This window comes from Cotesia glomerata, linkage group LG7, assembly GCF_020080835.1.
Source record: "Cotesia glomerata isolate CgM1 linkage group LG7, MPM_Cglom_v2.3, whole genome shotgun sequence".
NCBI lineage: Eukaryota > Metazoa > Arthropoda > Insecta > Hymenoptera > Braconidae > Cotesia > Cotesia glomerata.
In genome coordinates, this window is record NC_058164.1 from 4890171 (window position 1) to 4915698 (window position 25528).

The 25528-nt window shown below is 28.1% G+C and overlaps 3 protein-coding genes and 1 long non-coding RNA gene across 6 annotated transcripts in view; 2 read left to right on the forward strand and 2 right to left on the reverse strand.

Moving 5' to 3' along the window:
- Positions 1 to 1781: 1781 nt before the first annotated feature.
- LOC123269122 (BTB/POZ domain-containing protein 7) lies at positions 1782 to 16929 on the reverse strand. Of its 2 annotated transcripts, none has more exons than XM_044734662.1 (9): positions 16286 to 16929; positions 15244 to 15501; positions 13016 to 14095; positions 11169 to 11553; positions 10253 to 10405; positions 10014 to 10170; positions 9091 to 9269; positions 3720 to 3932; positions 1782 to 2396 (listed from the first exon to the last, which is right to left on the reverse strand). In XM_044734662.1, the coding sequence occupies exons 2-9, from the start codon at positions 15480 to 15482 to the stop codon at positions 2115 to 2117; spliced, it is 2688 nt and encodes an 895-aa protein (XP_044590597.1). In that variant the 5' UTR covers positions 15483 to 15501; positions 16286 to 16929; the 3' UTR covers positions 1782 to 2114. The 2 variants fall into 2 exon arrangements, with proteins under 2 accessions (XP_044590597.1, XP_044590596.1); XM_044734661.1 differs by having other exon boundaries at positions 1782 to 2399.
- Positions 4486 to 7624, forward strand: LOC123269123. Of its 2 annotated transcripts, none has more exons than XM_044734663.1 (2): positions 4486 to 4662; positions 6353 to 7624. In XM_044734663.1, exon 2 carries the CDS (start codon positions 6355 to 6357, stop codon positions 7594 to 7596), a length of 1242 nt encoding a protein of 413 aa, XP_044590598.1. In that variant the 5' UTR covers positions 4486 to 4662; positions 6353 to 6354; the 3' UTR covers positions 7597 to 7624. The 2 variants fall into 2 exon arrangements, with proteins under 2 accessions (XP_044590598.1, XP_044590599.1); XM_044734664.1 differs by having other exon boundaries at positions 4486 to 4658.
- A 1409-nt stretch (positions 16930 to 18338) lies between the features above and the next one.
- LOC123269983 overlaps positions 18339 to 25528 on the forward strand; it is a 66554-nt gene continuing 59364 nt past the window's right edge. The window contains exon 1 of the mRNA XM_044735941.1: positions 18339 to 18464. The gene's annotated coding sequence lies outside the window, so the exon portion shown is untranslated. The remainder of the gene's footprint in view (positions 18465 to 25528) is intronic.
- LOC123269984 lies at positions 18857 to 20404 on the reverse strand. Its single transcript, XR_006510514.1, has 3 exons — positions 19957 to 20404; positions 19283 to 19330; positions 18857 to 19131 (listed from the first exon to the last, which is right to left on the reverse strand). It is a non-coding gene; the product is annotated as an uncharacterized LOC123269984 (long non-coding RNA).

The window sequence follows — 25528 nt, forward strand, 5'->3', positions numbered from 1 at the left end:
TGTCTAATCAATTAAGTAATAAAATTTAAAAAATTATTTGCACACCCTTGATTTAATTAAAAAAAAATAATTTAATAAACAGTATGATTATGCACGCGAATGAAAATAGTATCATTTATAAATCAACGTATTATTTACATTACTTCAATGCACTAATTCGTCGGTTGATTAATACAATATACATATATATTTTTTTTAACTCTAATTTTACGTATTTACAAAAAAATCTTATAGATTTTTTTAAAAACCTATAACTGCATTTTGTTGGCAGTGTCAAATGCGAAACATTTATACTATTTTTATAATTAAATATTTTAAAAAAAATTAATAAAAGAGAGTACATATTTATAAAAACTTATAAAATAAAAACAAATAAAATAAATGCAAAATCGCATCTACTTTCAGGGACTCTGAATTTAACAGTAAGTCTTTCTAAACTTTAAAGCTTTAATTTGATTAGTAAAAGAAATATAAAAAAAATTTGTGGTAACTATTTACAAGTAAGGTCAAACATTTTTTTATTTTTTTATTCTGCTTGTTTTTACGGTAAATTTATGATGGTGATAATATCAAAAATATTCAAAAATTAATATTTCGATAGCTTTTTTGCCTTCAAAAGTTCGATAAAATTTTGGCTCTCATGTTTTTGGATAAAGTTTCTATTTTATCTTTTTTTAATCGGCTGCCTAATTTCAAAATACAGTAACTATAAATTTAAAAATTTTTTATAATTTTTTTTATTAAAAAAAAAGTTTGTCCGCCAAATTTATAAAAAATTTAATTTATAAATAAAAAATACTTGAATATAAATATTTTTAAGAAAATATACTTGAAATTAAGGTCTAAAAGTTACAAGAAATGCAGCAATACTAAAAAAAATCAGGTATAAAAATTTTGCCGTAATGTTTTTGATACATTGTTTTTAAAAAGTACATAAAAAAACGAGCAATTAAAAAAACAAAAATTGAATATCACAATTTTCTAAAAAATTTATAAATCTTTTTGAAAATTTGTTAAAATTGTGGTAATTAATTTTTTTAATTTTTAAATTATTCATTTTTTTATGTCGACGGTCTAATTAGCAATTGGTCTAACTCCTTATTTTTTAGAGGGTGATTTTTTAACATTTTGATACAGCAATAGTCCAATTATAAATTATTTCAATGATCCAAACTAAAATATTATACCTCTATTAAATATTAAAAGGTTTTTTAAAATGATATTAAATTATTTTTTCATATAAATGGAAGATTTTATAAAATCGAATTAGACAATTTGCTAATTAGAACGTCGATGTATTTTTCAAAAAAAAAATATATCAAAAAAAAAGTTTCGGTAAAAAAAATTAAAATGAAAATGTTAGACCGCACTTGTAAATAATTACCAAATTTGTTCGACAATTAAAATTGATGAAATAGAAGCGTAAAAATACAATCTTTTGTACTATTGATTAAAAGATTATTTGAATCTAGGCGTAGGTCAATGCAGTTATAATAGAATAATTACCTTTAAATATTTTTTAATTAATGTAATTAATTAATATCTTTTTTTTTTTTGTAACTAACGATCTAATCAATAATAGTTAAATTGGTCCAATACAAATGTTACTATTATTGATAGCTAACAAATAACTAGTCTCACAGTCTAGCCAGTACATCCATTAACTTAAAATTGTCATAATGATCGACGTAACATGCAGTCTTATATCATACATTACAATATTAGTTTTTTGTCTTCTATTATTTTTCAGCTTCTTTATTACTTATTTATGTAATACTTTGTTACCGACAACAAGTCTACTTAAAAACGAGCAAAAATATAAAAATAACAGCCATCCGTACTTAAGATTTAAGGTATTGCTATAAATAATTCCGTAAAGGATTATCGATTAATTAAAAAATAATAGTAAAAAAAAAAATCTTGTCATGTTCAAGTAATAAACAAGTCTCGTTTAAATAAATAAAAATTAATTAGAAGACTCGAAAGCTTAAATTTCATCGTCAATTCGTCTAACTGTTGAATATTTACACAGACCCACGCAACATTATTATTATTACACACTTTATTATCAATCAATGATTATTTTCTGAATACACGTCGGTGTCTCGGTAAATTCATATAAATCTAGGCAAACCGGTGTTGGAGCGATGATACATATAGGGATGCGGTGGAAGCCCGGCGTAATGCCGCTGACGCTGGTGTGATAACAGCGGGTGGTGAACCCCGGCAGAACCAGGTCCAGGACCGGGATGTAGGAGGTGAGACGCACCGTCTCCAAGGTCCAGCTCCAGTTCTTGCTGCTCTGCTAGCTGGAGAGCTCCGAATGACGCTGTGGCCATCGCTACGTCGGGCATTATTCCTGATAAATGGCCCTCGCTGCATTGATTGTTCGGTGACTGCTAATTCAAAATTTTTATTTAATTTTTAGACTTGACGGGAAAATATTTAATGATACTTAAATTAAGACATCGGATAATTTTTTGAATGAATAATTATAAAATTTTTAATCTTAAAAAATAATAAAAACTAGCAACCTTGCAGTCACTAATAAACTTTTGCTTTAATAAATAATGACTTTTGTTAAATTGCACTGTAGTTTCTTAAATATTTACATTTTTAAAGATATAAGTTAATTCCGATGTTACACTCATCAAGAGCTTTCATTTGAGTACCCACATGCATTTTGACATATTTTTCATATATACATATATGTAATATATATAAATATATGAAAAATTGATGTAGGTATTTAAATGAAAGGTCTCAATGAATGAAATGTCGAGATGAGCTTATATCTTTAAAAATGTCAATTGTTCACAAGATATTCGTTAAATTGCACTGTACTTTCTTAAATATTGACCTTTTTAAAAATATAAGCTCATCTCGATGTTACACTCATCAAGAGCTTTCATTTGAGTACCCACATGCATTTTGATATATTTTTCATATATACATATATATAATATATATAAATATATGAAAAATTGATGTGGGTACTCAAATGAAAGGTCTTGATGAGTGTAACATCGGAATAAGCTTATATCTTTAAAAATGTCAATAGTTGACAAGATACAAGGTTATTTCTTAATTATTGACATTTTTAAAGATATAAGCTCACCCCGATGTTACACTCATCAAGAGCTTTCATTTGAGTACCCACATGCATTTTGATATATTTTTCACATATACATATATATAATATATATATAAATATGTGAAAAATTGATGTGGGTACTCAAATGAAAGGTCTCGATGAGTGTAACATCGGGATGAGCTTATATCTTTAAAAATGTTCATAGTTCACAAGATACAAGGTCATTTTTTATTTATGTCTCTAGAGATAGAGCATTTTCGAATGCAATCTAAATATTTATCATCATAAATTGAATATCGGTGAGAATGATATAATATTTTTGCAATTCCACTAAATTTCATTAAAAAAACCAATTTTATTATATGACTATCCTTAAGACGAAATTTTTCTTATTTTCTTAATAATATAGATTAATTCTAAAAAATTATAAATGTAATTCTTTATGCTTAATTTATATAAAAAAAAATTAAAAAATTATCGAGTGTCTTAATTTGAGTATCATAAACTAAAAAATTTTATTTTATTTTATTACCATTGATTATAAAAAAAATTTCAAGTATTTTATATTATCCCACAAAACCTTTTATGTACCATTAAAGTCCAATAATGTAATAAAATAAATTACCTCTCCTGGAAGCCTGTAATTCTCTCCCTCCGTAACAACAGCAGGAAGTTCGTGTCTAATACCATAGGATGAGTTTGGCCGCGGGAAAGTCATATTTCGGCCGTAACAGACTGCAGAAGTGCCGCTGATATTAATGCTATTAGTATTGACCGGCTCCAAGTTTTCCATATCTGTCATAGACTCCTCTTGTTCAGCGTTGTAGCAAGCAGAATTCTACAAGAAAAATAAATCAATAAATAAATGAATAATATCTTTTGTTGTCACTAAAATTAATCACTATCCTCTTTAATATTCCGCTATTTTAATATGCTAAGTGCGCGTTACTTAGCATAAATAATAGATAGAAGATGTAATAGTAAACAAATACATCCTTGTAATTTATGATTGATAATAATTTTTAAATTGTTAATTTATCTTAATACTTAAATATTTATATTCATAATTAAGTGTATAAATTCTTACATATGATAAAACAAATTTATTTTATTAGTCACATATGTTTGTATATACTATATATAAATTTATATATATTGGCTACGCGTAATTGTTACACTCGATAAGATTATTTTATAAAAATTAACTAGGTCAGTGCATTTTCGCAATGAATTAAAAATACTGTAGACATTAATAATTAAAGATAGTAAAAAAAATTTTTTACACTTAAAATTATTAATTAGCAATAAATATTTAATGTGAATTTTTTAACAAGTAACAAGTTAAATATTATGTGTAAAGTGGGAGACGTTTTCCAAGTAACCTCCGGAGGGAGAAGAATCAGAATGTTAAGTTAAACTAGTTAAACTTAGAGTGCTGTTTAGTTGTTACTGTTTCTTTCGTCTGACCTGATGATACAGTTTCTAACTGGCTGAATTACCATTGAATAAAATAATTACTCGCTTCAAATTACCAGGCTTATTATAAAAAATTATCATATATTAATTCAGTAAGTTTGATTTTTAATACCTAAAAAACAAATTTTAATCATAAATAAAAATTAACTAAAATAAAAAAAAAAAATTCACGATAAAATTGTATGTAATTTAAAAAAAATAACAATGACAGTATTTTATAAACACGAGATCTAACCACACGTGTTCAATTTCCGTATTATTTATGCAACATAATAATTTATAATTATTTTTGTAGTAAGATTTAATCGTAAAAAAAATATTTTTGACTTTAAAAATTTATTTGCATGTCACTTAAATATTTATAGCTCTTAATTATTTTTATTTTTAGCTTATTCAGTTTATATTCATTCAAATTTTAAGTACACTTCAGGGTCAGAGATACGCGAACAAAAGCTTATCGCTAAATTTTAAAATATAAGGACTTTTAATATTTTAAATTGAAAAAAAAAATTTAATTGATAATTAATAAGTCAATATATTTTTTATATAATAAATTTTAAATTGAATGTTCGTGAGTGTGATGAATACAATTACATCGTGAAATTTAAGCTGCGTGATTATTGTAATTACGCTTTATCACTGACAATTCAAAGTTCATTTATATAAACATTAATAAAGTGTTTCAATTAATTAAATAAAACTCTTTTAAAAAATAAATATTAATCTATATTATTAAGAGAATAAGCAAAATTTTGTGGCCAGTGTATTTATATGATAAAATGGGTTTTTATGGTTTAATTTGGTATCGTTGGAAAATTTTTGACCTGAAGTTGTGCCTTTTCATGGTTTCATGTCATTCTCACCGATAGTCAATTTATGATGATAAGTATTTAGTCTACATTCGAAAATACTCTATCTCTAGATACATAATTAAGAAATGACCTTGTATCTTGTCAACTATTGACATTTTTAAAGATATAAGCTAATCCCGATGTTACACTCACCGAGACCTTTCATTTGAGTACCCACATCAATTTTTCATATATTTTATATATTTATATATATGTATATATGAAAAACATATAAAAATGCATGTGGGTACTCAAATGAAAGCTCTTGATGAGTGTAATATCAGGATGAGCTTATATCTTAAAGAATGTCAATAATTAAGAAATGACCTTCTACTTTGTGAACTACTAAGATTTTTAAAGAGATAAGCTCACCCCGACATTACGCTTATCGAGACCTTTCATTTGAGTACCCACATCAATTTTTCATATATTTATATAAATGTATATATGAAAAACATATAAAAATGCATGTGGGTACTCAAATGAAAGCTCTTGATGAGTGTAATATCAGGATGAGCTTATATCTTAAAGAATGTCAATAATTAAGAAATGACCTTCTACTTTGTGAACTACTAAGATTTTTAAAGAGATAAGCTCACCCCGACATTACACTCATCGAGACCTTTCATTTGAGTACCCACATCAATTTTTCATATATTTATATATATTATATATATATATATATATATATGAAAAATATATCAAAAATGCATGTGGGTACTCAAATGAAAGCTCTTGATGAGTGTAACATCGAGATGAGCTTATATCTTTAAAAACGTCAGTAGTTAATAAAGTACAGTGTAATTTAACAAAAGTCATTATTAAATAAAGTAAAATTTTATTTATTTATAATATACAAGTCACGGAAGTTACATAGTGACTGCAAGGTTGCTAATAAATATTAATAAATAAAATAAATATTTAATTCCAGAAATGCCAGAAAACGGAGAGACGTTGCCAGTAAAAAACTTAAAGTCATTATTACAACAAAGTTTGGGAGATGACATCGAAATAAAAGAAACTACATGGAAGCACTTGACAGACCCAGGTGAAAATTTTGGCAGTTTAATTTTAGCAATTGACGTAACAGTCCACCAGAAGAAAAAAAAAGAAATTCTTCATGTTGTAACAAAATTACCACCGCCTTCAAATTATCTTATGAAGCTATTCGACAGTCCTTTTTCCTTCAACAAAGAGATTTCATTCTACCGAGACTTAACGCCAGCGTTTCTGGAACTGGAGCGTGAGCTCGGCATAATAAATCCCGAAGAAACTTGGATAGGTGCTCGGTACCTGGGAAGTAGACTCGGATTATCAGATAAATTTGACGATCAAGCGTGCATTGTTTTGGAAAATTTAAATTACTCTGGATATAAAATGATCGACCGTCTTTCCGGACTCAATAAAAACGAGACCGAGTTTGCAGTGAGAAAACTTGCGCAATTGCATGCAATGACAATTGCTATGAAGAAGGTCAAGCCGGGAGTATTTAAAGACCTGATAATGCCAGCGCTTAGCAGCGTTGTCAACGAAACAGCCCATCAGTGTGTGGGCGACATGGTAAAAAAAACCTTAGAGCACCTGGAGAGTATCCCCGAGACTCACTCGTATGTAGATGTTGTCGCCAAGTCGATGGAGTTGGCTGGAAAATACGAAAGCCGCCAGGTAAAGGATGACAATTGGTGCACGTTGACGCACAACGACTTCTGGGTCAACAATATGATGTTCAAGTTTGATGAAAACAACAACCAGGTAGTTGACATGAAGATGGTAGACTTCCAACTTTATGGGTATGACTACGGCGTAAAAGATCTGATTTTTCTGCTAATATCCAGTCCTAGGAATGAAATCATTGAAGATATCTTTGATGATATGATAAAAGTTTATTACGAGGCATTTATTGACGTTCTTATCAAGTTGAATGTTGATTTTAGCGAGTTTAATCGCGATAAGCTGATTAATATTGTTGAAGAGTGTGCACCCTGCAAACTAGCACAGTGTCTTATGATGACGCAAGTTATTAAATCCCAGCCGGGTAAAGTACCGAAGATGGAGTGCATTGATGACAAAGATAGCTTTTTGCAAATTGGAGGCGGTAAAGATCATTACGATAAATTATTATTGATATTAAATCTATTCAGACGAAGAAACTGGCTACTAGCTGATAAAAACTGATTTAAAGTTATTCATTTTATTTTATCTATTCAGATAAATATCTGGAAAATTATTTTAGAGATAAATTATTGATTTAGATTGTCAAATATTACATTCCATGATTTATTTATTGCACGACTCATGATGCAAAGCATCAGAGAGTGCTTTACGATCGAAAAATTTGTTTTGCCTCGATTTCGCAACTATTTAAGGAGGTATTGTGAAAAATCACTTTTCTTACAATATTCCTCAATTTTTGAATACGCGTACTTCTAAGTGTCCTCTATACGAATAAATTTTATTTAATAGTCCTTGCGGTGGTAATTTTCGAAATATTAGTAATTAAAAATCGTACATCTAACATGTATTCCCTATCCTGACCGAAGTTAGAGTGAACATTTTATTGAACAACAACCAAACTTTTCTTAGAATTTTTTTTGAAAAACTGAGAATATTTAATTGAAGTTATATAACAAGTATTTTCTATCGAAAATAACATAAATTCATTTTTTTATAAAAAATATTTGAAGTTAGCGACTTAGGATATTTTACGTGAGTGGAAGTAAGTGATCGATAGTCTGTAAAGAGGGGCAGCACTAGTGCGTGAGAAAGAAACCAATAGCCATAGCCTATTGGTTTCTTTATTTGCCACAATACCTCCTTAATTAATTACACGATTGATAATCTACGTAGTCTAATTAATTTGCGCAACATTCGATAGATAATTTAATGGAGATTAATTATGTCACTGGTAAAAATCAATTTAAGATAATAGAACCAGAAAAAAATATCAAAATAGTTAAAAAAAAATTCGTGTCAATCAACTAAATTTTTCGTTAAAAACACGATAACTTGCGTAAAAATTCACGAATTCAATCAGTTTTTTTTAATAGCTTGGCATTCCCTTTGCGGAGATGTCCAGTGGAGATGGTAATGTTATTTAATGTTGTTTATTTGTTATTAACGAAAAACTAAAATTAATGAAAAAAATCTACACTCAGTGTGCATGATCAGTTTAAAACACCGCGCAAAACTTGAAATGAAAAAATAAATAAAAAAAGAAATTGTATTTATAAGTATTTAAAAAAAAATAAGTAGCAAACAAAAAAAAATAGTAAACTGCAAAAGTAATATTTAAATAAAAAAAAAAAATTAAATAAAATAAAATAAAAAAAAAATTCTTTCAGAACATTAACTATTTTTTTTTATTTATCAAACGAATGAGCATTATAAGTCGTGCACTTTTGGATTTGCCAAACTTTTTGACACTGTTATGTCTATCCGATCATCATAATTTTGTAAATAATATATAATATTATTTAACACTATTATGAAGAAGAAAAATTTTGCTTAAAAAAAATTACTAATTAATTTAATATATTATAATGTAAATTATACTAGTTATGATAAAAATTTATTAAAGTCTTAAATTAATAAATCTCATTAAATTACGAAGGATCTTAAAGCTTTGATCTGTAAATTCTGTATTTTGTATTAATAAATAATTAAATTCACCTCTAGAAGATCAGCAACAGCGTCGGGTAAATTAAATTCACGTACGACGCGTAGTCGAACTTGTCTGCTGATCTCATGCCGACAAGATAACGGTAGAGACATTGCGCGTTGGCAGCTCGGGGATTGACGGAGTTTTTGTTCGCGTTTCAACATCGCTGACATTGTTACTGCATCTGGAACTAATTAAAGTACCAATTAATAATAATTTATAGTGTTATTTTATTTAAACGCACCGGTATTATTTATAGAGGTAGAAGGTATTTTATGACAAACCAGGTGAATAAATCTAATGCAATAAAATGTAACATCAAAGTAAGAATTTTTAATTATTGAATCTATTTTATATCTACGTAGAATAATTGTAGATAGACATGAATTTTATTTTTAAAATTTATGATGCAAAAATTATATTTATTACAACACTGGTATTCGAATTATCATACGCGATAAATTTACATTTTTTCATGTCGTAAGAATAATTTAAAGCTTCTTGCTAAAGTTTATTACTTTGATTAATTTTAATTGATTCCAAAAAATAGATTATTAGCAAAAAAAATTTAGTTAAGAAAAATTTCAACTCAGAGCGAATAAATGTGTAAAAAATAAAAAAATAAAAATAAAAGAAATATATTTTTTTAAATTAAATTTTAAACTAGCTAATTTATGTAAAATAATTATACACTACTTAAATATAAATATTACTTTTTTTTCGCTCTATAAATTTGATTATAATTATTTATTTAAATATAAGAAATTTTGTCTTAAAACATTAAAATTCAATTAAAAAAAATTTATATATAAATTTTTAATCAATAGTCTTAAAATACAACTACTTTTTAGGTGTAGTAAAAAAAGTATTCATTAACCAGTGTAAATAACGAGACAGACAGCGTAATTGCTGAGAAAAAAAGTTGTTTAATTACCAGGAAGAGCTGCGGCTAGTACGTCGACACCAGCAGTACCCATAGATCTTGGCTTTTCATCAACCATGTACAGAGTATCTGGTATATCAGGAATGTATCGTGCCCTTCTTAATCTGACTAACTCAGCTTCTTGAATCATGTGTTCTTCGACTAGACTCTAATAATTAAAAACAATAAAAATGTAGATACAAACAAATAAAAATTCTTACAAATCAATAAATAAATGAATAATACTATACTTTTATTTCCTCATAGTAGGGCATGAATAAACGAGGCCGTATAAATAGTCCGTTTCTCTTGCCACCTCTAATCCACGCATTGATTCGCAAATTTTCACGCTCGTCACCGATCATGTGACTCGGTGGCGTTGACACTAGACCTCTCCTTATAGCCTAGACAGTGAAAGAACCAAATAAAGTAATCTATATTATTAAGAGAATAAGAAAAATTTTGTGTCCAGGATAGTCATATGATAAAATCGGTTTCTCTCTATCTCTAGATACATAATTAAGAAATTACCTTGTATCTTGTCAACTATTGACATTTTTAAAGATATAAGCTCATTCCAATGTTACACTCATCGAGACCTTTCATTTGAGTACCCACATCAATTTTTCAAATATTTATGTATATTATATATATGTATATATGAAAAATATATCCAAATGCAAGTGAGTACTCAAATGAAAGCTCTTGATGAGTGTAACATAGGGATAAGCTTATATCTTCAAAAATGTCAATAATTAAGAATTGACCTTGTATCTTGTGAAATATTGACATTTTTAAAGATATAAGCTCATCCTGATGTTACACTCATCAAGACCTTTCATTTGAGTACCCACATCAATTTTTCATATATTTATGTATATTATATATATGAATATATGAAAAATATATGAAAATGCATGTGGGTACTCAAATGAAAGCTCTTGATGAGTGTAACATCGGGATGAGCTTACATCTTTAAAAACGTCAATATTTAAGAAAGTACAGTGCAATTTAACGAAATTCATAATTTAATAAAGCAAAATTTTAATTATTTATAGTTTACAAGTCACGGCAGTCACATAGTGACTTCAAGTTTGCTAGTTTAATATTATTATGCTTAAAGTTAATAGACAGTAATCTGTGCCTAAGTGATGAAAAGTTATTAACCTGCATAAGAATTTCATTATTGGGCGGCAGTACATGGTCCATTCTAACGAGCGGCAAGAGTTCACTCAGAATTTCACGTAGTTCGATGTCACTGAGATCGCGCTTTTTTACGCCTTTACGTGTAACCGAGTGAACGGTGTGGCTGAGGATGTTCGGCTCTCGGTCCTCCATCCTTCTCACCAGCTCCTGTTCCCCCCATTTGAGCACAGCTTGCAGCACCTCTAACTCACTTGCCTGGAGAAAATGACTCTGGAGAGATTGAGCCAGGTGAACATGGTCTAGCTGAAATAGAACTGTCGAGGAAGCTATCGATTGAAACTCTTCTCGCAGAAAGTGTAGGGCTTGTCTGTGGACCCAGGCCGAGCCGTGAGGCTGACTTCCCCACCTATAAAATCGATTATCGATTAATTGCTTAATTGAACGTACAACATTCTATTACAATTAAAAAAGTTATAATTTATTGACGACTATGTTAAAGCTTCGTAGATAAAATTTCAGATTTTATTTTTTACTCTCATGATTAATCGATTAATTTTGCATTAAATTGTAAAATATTACAAGTTTGAAAATCTAAGTATTTTTCCAATCAATTTTAATACATGTCGTGTCCCACATATGAGCAATCTACTTAATTCTGAAAGCCTTAACCCACAATCTAGATCTTTAAATGTTTTTCCTCTTTTTTTTTCAATAATAAATTTTAAAAACATAAATATCTGTATGATTCATCTTTATTATTGAGAGAAGGTTTTGACAACAAAAGTTTTTACGTGAATTTGTGCTTTTTCGAGGTTTTATATCACTCTCACCAATAGTCAATTTATTATAAGTATTTAGGCTGCATTTAAAGATATAAAGATATAATATTTAAAGATATAAGCTCATCCTGACATTACACTCATCGAGACCTTTCATATGAGTACCCACATCAATTTTTCATATATTTATATATATTATATATATGTATATATGAAAAATATATGAAAATGCATGTGGGTACTCAAATGAAAGCTCTTGATGAGTTTAACATCGGGATGAGCTTATATCTTTAAAAATGTCAATAATTAAGAAATGACCTTGTATCTTGTGAACTATTGACATTTTTAAAGATATAAGTTCACCCCGATGTTACACTCATCGAGACCTTTCATTTGAGTACCTACATCAATTTTTCATATATTTATGTATATTACATATATTTATATATGTATATATGAAAAATGTATCAAAAATGCATGTGGGTACTCAAATGAAAGCTCTTGATGAGTGTAACATCAGGATGAGGTTATATCTTTAAAAATGTCAATAATTAAGAAATGACCTTGTATCTTGTGAACTATTGACATTTTCAAAGATATAAGCTCATTCCGACATTACACTCATCGAGACCTTTTATTCGAGTACCTACATCAATGTTTCATATATTTATCTATGAAAAATATATCAAAAATGCATGTGGGTACTCTAATGAAAGCTTTTGATCAGTGTAACATCGGGATGAGCTTATATCTTTAAAAACGTCAATAGTTAAAAAAGTACATTGGAATTTAACAAAAGTCATTATTTAATAAAGCAAAATTTTATTTATTTATTTATTTATAGTTCACAAGTCACGGCAGTGACATAGTGACTGCAAGGTTTTTAGTATATTTTATATAGAAATAAAAATTCTAATTTATGTTTACAATTGCAAGTCCATAAATCTCAAGTATTCAGTTTAAATTTATACAACTAATTACTTTCAAGTTCAAATTACTAAAGATTACAAGACAAGTGTCTTTAGCAATATAAAATAATTTTTTTTCAATCTAAAAAATGTATGTAATAAAAAACATCTGTTTATTTACCTGAGGACAGTAGGCAGTGATTCTTGCGTTAAACACTCTAGAATAAGATCCTCGCATCCTTGAGACAGAATATCGAGCTCTAGAAACCGTCCAATCTGATAAAGCTCCATAGCCTCTTCAAGAGGACTCGGACGCATCCGGCCAGTGTGTGTCAAAGCTTGAACTTCCCCGAGACTGCCTGTGCTGCTGCCACAGCCGCTGCCTCTGAGGATCAGCGACAGATCGACAGTGTCCAGGTAAACAGCATGCAAAAGCACTCTGGCGTATCTCTTGGGAATAACACTCTCGTCTAGAACAATTCTCGTGGGTATGTGAAGCGCCCGCTCGGTGTGGTCTTCACAAGATCTTGTCCGTCGGAGAATCAGATTGCGAAAGAATGTCGACCTGGCTGAGAGTATCGCTTTGTGACAGGGTAATTCTAATTTAGGGCGAAATCCGTACTCAGAACTGCCACTGTCGGGTCGCTGGTAGTCTCCGTCAGACGTGAAGACCAACGCAGCGTCAGCGTAGTCCCCAGTCTCCAGTAAGTAACGCAAGTCGTGATCCAGGTGGTTGGGAGTCCCGAATTCCTCGCCGAGCCGTCGTAACAAACTGGGGTCCAACGAGCTGTCGTGTGAACAGATGTCTCCGGTGTACAGGTAACGCAGTAGTGCTGAGAACATGTGAATTTCCAGATTAGGTGTTCTTAACTCCAGACATATCCGCGCTCCGTAGCCAGGACAGCCTGACAGCAGCTCGCGGAAGTAAGGACATCGCGCGGAGAGCAGCGCGCGATGAACTGGAAAACAAGCGCTTCGGTAGACTAGGTCCACGTCCGTGCAATGTTTGTAGTCGTACAGAGTCGACAGATCCTGCTTGAAGGTCGCTGCTGGTGGACGCGCCAGTTCTGCTTGCACGTGGAGGTCTTTCAGCGCAGCGAGAGCCTCGTACTCTTCCAGTAACGCTGACGCTTCTAAGGGACTCCAGGTTGACACCAACTCCCGTATCACTCGGCCGTGGTCGCAAGCCTTTGAGGAGCGACGTCTTCGAATGAACTTCTTGCGCAGAGTTGCAAAACCAGTTACTTTCTTTTTTCGTTCTCTGTAAACAAAGTTACGTTGTTATGTATACCTTGTGGTTTTTTGGTTTCCGCGGTTGTAAATTATACTCCTGAGGTTTTAATTATCTTGTTATTGTTTAGTATCTATATTATTAAGAGAATAAGAAAATTTTGTGTCCAGGATAGTCATATGATAAAATCGGTTTTTGAAAGGTTTTGATTTTAATTTGTGCCTTTTCAAGGTTTCATATCATTCTCACCGATAGTCAATTTATGATGATAAGTATTTAGGCTATATTCGAAAATGCTTTATCTCTAGATACATAATTAAGAAATGACTTTGTATCTTGTGAACTATTGAGATTTTTGAAGATATAAGCTCATTCCGATGTTACACTTATCGATACCTTTCATTTGAGTACCCACATCAATTTTTCATATATACATATATATAATATATAAAATATATGAAAAATTGATGTGGGTACTCAAATGAAAGCTCTTGATGCGTGTATCATCGGGATGAGCTTATATCTTTAAAAATGTCATTAATTAAGAAATTACCTTGTATTTTGTGAACTATTGAAATTTTTAAAGATATAAGCTCATCCCGATGTTACACTCATCGAGATCTTTCATTTAAGTACCCACATCAATTTTTCATATATTTATATAAATTACATATATATGTATATATGAAAAATATATCAAAATGCATGTGGGTACTCAAATGAAAGCTCTTGATAAGTGTATCATCGGGATGACCTTATATCTTTAAAAATGTCATTAATTAAGAAATAACCTTGTATCTTGTGAACTATTGACATTTTTAAAGATATAAGCTCATCTTGATGTTACACTCATCAAGACCTTTCATTTGAGTACCCACATCAATTTTTCATATATTTTATATATTATATATATATATATGTATGTATGAAAAATATATGAAAATGCATGTGGGTACTCAAATGAAAGCTTTTGATTAGTGTAACATCGGGATGAGTTTATATCTTTTAAAACGTCAATATTTAAGAAAGTACAGTGCAATTTAACAAAAATCATTATCTCATAAAGCAAAATTTAATTTATTTATAGTTAACAAGTTACGGTAGTCACATAATGACTGCTAGATTGCTAGTATTGTTTATATTAACATTATAGGTAGATATTAATGCTAGCTAAGTACCTGATGCCGATGTTGAACTGATCTGGATTTCCAGAAGATGAAAGTCTTGCCGCCTGTATCGGGTCGCCACCAACAGCGGCAAGATTTGAAGAGGCCGATGCTCCCATTCTATGGGTCATACGTTCACCATCATTACCACGTCCTTTTCCCAGTGATGACCAGCAGCCACTTCTATTATCAACGTCACTTTCTTCCCCTCGCTGCAACGCGCACGGTATTAAAATCCTTAATACGTTCATTGCTTACCCAGACACCAGCCTGGAAATAATTTTTTATTAGCAATCTGGGTAATAATAATAAACATAATTTAATTATTAAAAATTCACGAATTAACAGATAGAAAGTTTTAAAAACTGCAAATAATATAAATTCATTTTTAAGTGGCAAATGTTAAAATAAATATTTAAGTAAATTTAATTATCTGTCTTGAAGTTCTCTAATTACGACAGTAAAAGTTTTTTTTATATAAATGGATAAATTAAATATTAAAGATCAATATAAAAATTCAGTAATTTTATAAGAGAAATTTTTTAATGATTTGTTGAAGTAATAATAAATAATTATTAAAACAAAAGATGAAAATTAAATTAGCCGAAATCTGAAAATTTTTATAATTTTTTTTTATTAAAAAAATTATCACAGAAAAATAAAAAAAATTTTTCATTTGTAAAGAAGTTTAAAAAATACAAGTGCAATTTTTAAAAAATATTTTTTAGTTGTAATTTAATGAGAAAAAAAAAACAAAAAATTAAAAACGTCGGCTAACTTTATTGTTATAAAAAAAGACAATTTTATTAATGATGACTTATAGAAATTTTTAATTAACATTAAGATAAAAGGAAAGATGAAAGAGTTGATTTGAAATCTAAATAAAAATATTTGTTTTGATAACCGTGACCTAGTTGCGAATAAAAATAAAATAGTTACCAAAAAATAATCATTAGAGTAATTAAAAGTTAAAAATATAACAAAACATATTGTGTTACTATATATCTACTCTAACAATTAACAATTATCAATAGTATATGTATATGTCTATTACCTGGGTCTCGATGGTGCATATTTTATTGTAATAAATGTCATTTATAAATTAAGTCGCTCTGCTTAATATTAACGTAATACCATAAAAAAACATTTATCACATAACACACGAGCGGCCATGTTTATATTCCAAATAAAAAACTAATAATCATGGCCTGGATAATTATTGTAAAAAAAATCCGCCTTGGTAATTAAATATATTTAGTAATTAGTGAATAAACCCAAAGAATATTAATTAGACTTGATAATGTTTTTGAGTAACAACAACTACGTCACTTGACACACATTTTTTTCGATAGTTTCACAAAAAAAAAATAAGTATCGTTGTTTTTGCACATTTTTAAGTTGAAGCGCACTCGTATGATTTATTTTAACACACATTGACGTTTTTATCATCCTCTTTAGATTGTGTTGATTTCCAATTGAAAAAGAGCACTGGACGATTTATAAATAACATTACGGATGTAATTATTATTTTTCGATAACGATGACAGTTGAATGAGAATGCTTTACATCATTCGGTTATGATTATATACCTCTGTTATCTTTTTATATCTCCACTATTCTGATTCTGTCCAGTTGTCTCTTGTCTCTTTCTCTGTCTCTGGCCTGCTGGGCAACGTAACAGTACAGATGTCTGAAAGCTCTGAAGAGAGCGCGAAGCGCTACATTATTTTAATAATTGTTACCAATCCTCAAGTCATTTTAACTCTCTTTTATTTTTATTCTTCACGGTGGCTATCTTGAGAGAACTAACATCAGCGCCAAAGCTTACAAATTTCACCGTTAGTAATTAAATTTCCCGCGCAAATTCTGGCCAACCAGAGCGCGGACGTTCCCGCGTAAAACTACTGCGCACATAACTGCGATGGCAGTTGGGTAGGCGAATTCGGAAGCTTTCGGTGGACTAAAAATTGACCGGATAGTTTTTGTTTCTTTTTTTGGGTTTTAATGATCTTATTTATCAATTTAATAATCAATTTTTAATTGTTTCACAATATTTGATTGTTAGAAATAAAAATTTCAATTAATTTCGCTAAATTTATTGTTTATTGAGTTTTATATTGTCGGATTAACAATTGCAGTGTCATCAAGTCGAACAAAATGACATTTTTTAATTTTTATGGTGTTTTTTGATAGTCCGGCTAATTTTTTTTTTAGTTTTAAAGTTTAAATGTGTAAATTAATTTTATAAGTACTCTTTTTTTAGTGTTGATAAACTATGACAATACCAGCAGATTATAATGTTGGAATCAACTGACATTTGACAGTTTTTTGGTTTTAAAAAATAATGAAAATTAAGTTAGCCTACATCTAAAAATTTTTAGAATTTTTTTCTTTATTGAAAAAACTATTACAAAAAAATAAAAAAAAATTTCATTTGTAAAAAACTTGAAAAACTAACTAAGTGCAATTTAAAAAAAATATTTTTTTGTTTTAATTTAATTATTGAAAAAAAAAAAAATTAAAAACGTTGGCTAACTTTTTAGTATTAATAAAAAATAAGACAAATCTTATCAGCTGATTTCAGGATCATGATAATTTCAAAGTGACAAAATTGATTCCTGCATTTTTCATTGTCATAATAAATTTCAGTGATAATTTTGTTATTTATGTGTGTCATGTTACAGTGTATAAGTTATGAGTGTTCTGACATTAAAGTGAGCAGTCGCTTGACAATTTTTTAATTTTCTTTAACAAATAAATTTGCTCCGAAAAATCATTTCTAAAAAATTAGATTTTTTATTTATAACACTAAAGTTAGCCGACGTTTTTAATTTTTTTTTTAAACATTAAATTAGAACCAAAAAATATTTTTTAAAAATTGCACTTACAGTTTTTCAAGTTTTTTACAAATAAAAAATTTTTTTTTATTATTTTGTCATAATTTTTTTAATAAAAAAAAATATTTTCATTTTCTAAATGTCAATTTTTTTTCCTCATTTTCTTTGAAATAATTTATTTATTTAAAAAATTCTTAAAATTATAAAATATCTGCTGAATTAATTTTTATGTATGTTATTTTTTGTGTGAGTGACAAGTGTTTGAAAATTAATTCAAATAGTTTAGTGCAGTGATTAAAAGTTTGTGTTCAGTTAATTTTTATTTTAAACAAGGATCATCAAAGGATTTTGCTACACAAAATATGCTTCTGGAGGTCAAGAAGAAGGTTCTACTGAGTAAGTTATATTTATAAAGATAAAAAACATTTATTACTTTTAATAATTTAAAGTTTTTTTTATTAAAATTAAATTAAATAATGACTAAAATTTTAAAAACCAACTTAGTTGTTCAAAACTCAGCGGGAAATTCCTTTCGCGCCTGTGCATTGACCTAGACTATTTTTAGTCAAATAATTAAAAAATTTCCAAGTAAAAACTAAAATTCGCCTTAAATAATCCATCAACTTAGTGTAAATAATAAAAGAAAAAATTCCGCGAATTTACAATATAAATTTACGTCAATTGCGTAATTTATTACGTCACCCCAGATGTTCATTTGATTCACATCTCAGCATGTGGGCTTTTCCGATACTTCCATAGTTGCATCAGTTGCACTTGGTAGCGTGAAAATAAATTAGTGGTCTAAAATTAATAAAATAAATTATCAAAATGTTCTCTCTGGTGAATGGGTTGAGATGTGGTCAGCAAGTAATTCGCAGTACTGGACAAGTTAGAAATGTCAGTTGTGGAATGCCAAGAAACAGAGTTTCTTTTGTGGTAAGTTTTTCTTTTTCTTATTTTAAATTTTAGGTCTTATATAATTTCATCTTCAGTTCAATTTTTCATTAGTTTTTTTTTAATTTTTTTAAATGATTTCCATTTTCATCAAACTGTCTTTTTCATCCTAAAAAATAAAAAAAAAAATCATTAATTATTTTTTTTTCAAAAATTTATTCTTTCTTAAGAAAAAATAATTCTTAAAATTGTTAAGTATTTTATATTTTAAATAACTATATAATTTTTTTATTACTATATATATTTACTTAGATACCAACCAGTATTGATTTCAAATGACGTTGATACAAATGAGCATTCAACTCCATCTATAAACATAAAAAAATTCACATTGATTAAAAACACTTGTTAAAAAATTGCATGACTAAAATTTATAAATTATTATTATTTAACATAAAATTAATTTGTTTTTTTTTAATTATAGGAACGAGTTGCGCATGGAGTAGTCATTGCTTGCGGAATATTAGCCACTCCAGCTTACATAGCAACAAACATAAAAAATTACCGTGGGAAGGAAGAATAAGTTATACTATTTTTATTATCTATTGATAAATAATTATGTAAAAACACATTAAGTATTAGTCAAAAATTCTCAAAGCTAAATTAGATAATAAATTAATTTATTCAGTAATATCTTAATAATTTTTTAATTAAATATTAATTAATTTGTAACACTGGAAATTTTTGAGTTAACAAAAAAAAATTTTAATTCAAGGCAGAATTATCTGAAAATTAAAAAAAAAATTATTAACACCAAAAATTGATTATTTTTATTAATTGAAGCAACTTGTTGACAAGCTGAGTGCTCACAATTATTTTTTTCACTTCAATAAATTTCAAAAGTGTTTCAAATTAATTAACTTCAATCTTCACGAGTAATAATTAATGAAAATAATAATATAATTAGTAATAAGTTTTAGAATTAAAAATTCACCTTTGTTATTTATTATTTATTAATCGCTGACCTGTCAGCTCCATTTTCACTTTCTTAATTATTGTCAAGTATTTCGGTAAAGCGACAGCAGTGGCGCTTATGATCGTTCGTTTTTCTCCAGCTTCAAGGACAGGTTTATTATATATACAGACACTTACTTTAGTGTATGAAAAATTTAATACACAATCACAATCAATCAGAAAATTTATTGGAGCAATTTTGTTGAATAAAAAATCAAGATGATTACTGCTGGATCAAAAATTTTGAGTCGCACTGCAATGGTGAACCGTCAATTTGTCAGACACCTTGACTCTGTCAAGTGTGGAATGCCCCGTAACAGAATTTCTTTTGGTGTAAGTATTTATTTGAGGTTAAGTACTGATATTTTACTTTATTATTTATTAATTTTATATTTTTAACATTAATATTGGTTTAATTATTGTTGATATAATTTGTTAAATTTTTTTTTCACTTCAACTTTTCAGAGCATACATACTAACTCAATTATTTAATTATTGATATCGATTACAAAAGCTCTTACGTAATTTTTCACCATAATTTTTTTGTAAAAAAAAATACATTTTTCAAATTATTTATTTTACAATTAATTTTATTAAAAATATATTTTAATTTTTTATGTCTAAAAATTATTAAAAAAAAAAATTTTTTTACTCTTTGGAGTGTTAAAAGTTTAATTCTAAAAATAAACTATAAATTTTTTTGGGTACTTGTCAATTCAGATTTAAAATTAATATTTGATACATAAATAGTTAAAAATGCATAAAATAATTAATAATTATTACCTATTTAAAATTTACTTTTTAATATTTATATCTTAAAAAGAAAAGAAAAAAAAAACTTGAATAAAACTGTAAAGTTATGTAAATAACATATAATAATAATAATAATAATAATAGTTAATGCATAAATTAAGAGAAAATTAATATTCTTAATGAATATTTAAAAAAATAAATAAGTCATCAGTAATACATAAATTTATATTTTTATGACATTAGATAAATATATTAATTTTTATTGGGATAAATTGTAGGAACGAGTGATCCATGGTATTTTCATCAGCGTAGGAATGTTGGCTATTCCCGCTTACATCGCAACCAACCTTAAACACTACCGTGGAAATGAAGAATAAAATACAAGCTTACATCTATCATTCCAATAAATATTAATATTGTATTCAATAAAATATAAAAAAGGTAGTGTAATGAGTTAAATTATTATTATACTTTACCACAGTGTACCAAAATAAAATTATTTAAAGTTAAATTTAAACTATACGTCTTTTTATTATTAATTTTCCTTTGTAAGAAATTATATATAATTTTTTTGTACTGTTATAATTATCTAACTACTGGAATATTTGATTTTTGCTTTACATTTTTTTAATAATTTATTTTTATTATCAATCAATTTTTATAAGAAATTTCTTGCTAATAAATGCTTAGAATTTTTATAATTAATTATTGTTCTAAAATTTACGATATATTTTTATAATTTTTACGATTTGGACTCTTAAAAATGATCTAACAAGATTCTAAATCCGAAAAATGTCAATTTTTACAAAAAAAATTTTTGATCTAAGAAATATTTATTAAAATTGATTTTAACCTCTGCATAATATATAAATACGTTAAGTAACTTGAGCAAGTACTTAATAGTGACTTATACGACTTACACGTAAGCCATGTTTAATGCCTTGTCCTTAAATTTTACACCCAAATTTTATCGACGTAAAAATATTGTATTTTACGGGACAGTAAATGGGTATAAAATTTCCAATAGTGAATAAAACGGTAATATATACCTCGAATGGGTAAAAGATCCGGCGAACTTGGAACGGGTAAAAAGATGTGACGGAATTTACGTTTAGAAATTTAACAACTTATATGTATAAGTATAAGTATAAGTATATATACGTATCAGTATATAGGGGCGCAATAGTATAGAGTATAGGAAACAAGAAGCAAGTGTCGATACGATTCCATTGGCTCTACTTGGTTATTTAGTTTTATGGATGTAGTAGGATTCATGGCAGCTTTTAAGTTGAAAGATCGCAAAGCCAAGAAGTTGCCGACTTGATTAAGTTTGCGATGTGAGATTGAACGCACCAGCCAGCCAGCGAACTCACCTATGCTATATCTAGCTAGGTAGAGGTACCTACCCTTATTCGACGGTAAATGCCTCTTACGAGATACGATCAAAATTACTTTCTCGGCGTATATTGTGTTTTAAAAATGAATATTATTTTTTTCCTTCAACATATACATACATATATCCGTCAGAGTGTACTCCATCTACACTTTTAAATAATATTTCAATGCCCTAAACTATTTACTTATATATATAAATCATAATAATCATTCTTTTTAAATTTTTTATTGCTATATAAGCAAATTTTTCGCATTAATACAGAAGTTGAAAAAAAAATTAATTTAATTAAAAATAAAAATTATTGTCAAGTAAAATTTACTCAGAAAAAATTAAATAGTAAAATTTATCAAAATTTTCATTATTTTTTTAGTGTTTCAAATTTTTTAAAACTTAAAAAAAAATTATTTTTTCTGTACAAGATTTTTTTTTCAAGTTTATTTTTTTACAATGTAAAAATCCTCGTATTTGTAATTATTTTTCTACTTCAATTAATGCAAGAGTAAGCATTGATTTAATGCGAAGAATTAAAGAAATATAATGCATATTACAAGAGTAGTACTTTTTTAATAATTTCCCCGAGGCATAAAGTTGACAAAGCGTCGATACAATGAGTACGTATTTATTAACTGAGTGCGAATAATTCCCGTCTTTTCTGGCCTCTCTCTACGGAAAAGTCACATTGTGTACAATAGTATTGAGAGAAGACGAAGATCAATAACGTTAATGACTAAAGGGATTTCAAAGCGTGCCGTATCTACGTCAAGTCTATTATTTTGAGTCGTGAATTCTATACCCGAGACTATAAGTTCAGTTGCTTAGTGCAACTACAATGCCGAGTTGAGTAAATTAATGTATTGATTAATGGTTTCAAACAAAACAATCTTTTAATTGTCATTTTTTTTTATCTTTAACTATTAGATGATATTTTTTTTAAAACAGTATTTAAAATTTTTTTATCAACGACTAATTGATTCAATTGTTACAGCATTAATTACACTTGAAATAATTTTAATCAACTTTTTTAAAAATAACAATAAATTAATCTCGTTTCTAAAAATCCTCTTTGATCATTAATTAAAGTTTCCGTAATGATTTCAATAGAAAATTAAAAGTCTAATGCAATTTTGTGAAAGCTCAGCCATGTGTTTTAAACCTCACTACAGGCATCCATGAGGAAACGGGTACAAACACAAGACACAATGATTCCCAGTGACATTTAATCGATAAACAGCTTTTCTTCGTCTAATCTCCTGAAACTGTTGAGCTGATGAGTCGAGGAAATTCATCATTTATAATATAACAGCTTGTCTGGAACATTTAATAGTTAATTTTAATTTTAATTAAACGAGCCTCTATGATTCATTGATCTTCATCGATACACCCTCTCTGTACATATATATCTAAAATATCTACACTGATAAAAAAAATTAAGGGGGGACAAAAAAGGTGTTTTTCGGGAATTTTTTTGACAGGGAAAATAAAGGAATTTAGGGATCGGATTTTTTTTATTTTGTTAAGGGTACATTAAAGATTATTACCCTACATTTTTATCAAAAAATATTTAATTATTACAAAGTTATTAACAATCTCGTAGAGCATTAGAAAAAATTTCTCTCTCCATGGTTAGATCGACAATTCAAAAACGGATTATCTGAAAATAAAAACCTGAATTGCTTTTTAATCAGTAAGGATGTAGTTATCGTTGCACGTACGGAATTTCAAAAATTTTTATTTTAAAGATTTTTTTAGCCGGGTTAAAACAAAAAAAAAACAGTAAGAATAGTGAGAAAATTTTCAACCAGTCGCCATTTTTTTGAAAATTAAAATTTCCAAAATTACGTACGTGCGACGATAACTACATTCTTACTGATTAAAAAGCAATTTGGGTTTTTATTTTCAGATGATCCATTTTTGAGTTATCGATCCGATCATGGAGAGGAAAATTTTTTCTAGTGCTCTACGAGATTGTTAATAACTTTGTAGTAATTAAATATTTTTTAATGAAAATTTAGCGTAATTATCTTTAATGTACCCTTAATAAAATAAAAAAAATTCGATCTCCAAATTCCTTTATTTTTCCTGTCAAAATAATTCCCGAAAATCACCTCTTTTTTTCGACCGTCACAGTGGTGTTCTCCCCTTAAATTTTAAGTCAAAGAAAAAAATTTTTTTAATTTATATTTTTTCTTTAAGATATTTTCTCTTGAATCAAGTTAATTTTTTTTTTTTATCAATTTATTGCATATATATAGAGACACAATAGATTTTATTTTGTATTTGGCTTTGGCTAGGTTATTTTATCTGTTATCGACAATTGCGGACACGTGGAAATCGGACGACAGAAAGATATTGGAATTGAAAAAATTCCGGAAGAAAGTATTGTATATATACCATATACATAGACAGCAAATAAATAAAAAAATTAAATATCTCATTGACTTTAACGTACATGAACGTTTGTTAGGTCATTCGAGATATGTGAGACCATTCAGGAAAGAAAAGATACACTTGTGATTGCAAACTGACCGTGAAATAACGTATCTCGTATGATATCTTGAGCTGAACCTCGTTATAGTTATAGTTATAGTTCTCATACATATATACAGCTAGAAAATATAGACGGGTATGAATTGTTACCGCTTATTCTGTTGTACAACTCGAATTTACTTTTTATCTTTTATAGTTATTATTATATTTTTATTTTTACGACTGTTTTACTATTTTTTGGTACTGCCAGAGCCCGAACTTTTTTAAAGAAAGTTCTGTTGTGAAAAGCACCACTTTATGACCACTTATCATCTATTTTATTACTTTAATGTCTCTTATAAAATTTAAAATAATTAAATAAATTTTTCCGTCTTTTAGTTTCTTTTTACAAAACTATTTAAATATAAATTGTGGCAATAATAAGACAAAGTTATTCCAGTGAATAAAATTGGCTCATTAAAGTTTATGGAAAACTTATTAAAAGTATGAATTTTTAAATTGCGCGTAAAATAAAGATTTTATCGATTGTTCGTGAACGTTTAACCAATCGATCCATCGTTTTGCTCCGTCTAAAATCTTCTAAAACAATTTTTACCCACTCAATTCTTGACAATGACAAGCAAGCACCATAACTTCAGTAACAAGATTGGATAAAAATGTATTTCTTAAATTTTAAGCTCGACCAATTTTTGTGGGTGTTTTCCTCTAGGTCTGAAAGGTCCAATCGAGACCCGATTTCCGCTCAATATAGTCTTCACGGTCGACAGAGCACCCAGAAATGCTTCATATCAGCTTCTGTGGCCAAAAGACTGCCAAAGATACTCTTATTTTCGTCACGTACCAGAGGGCCCACTGATAGAGGGATTTAGTACGGAGTACTAAACTGATTTAGTAAAAAAATTTTAATTCATTTATT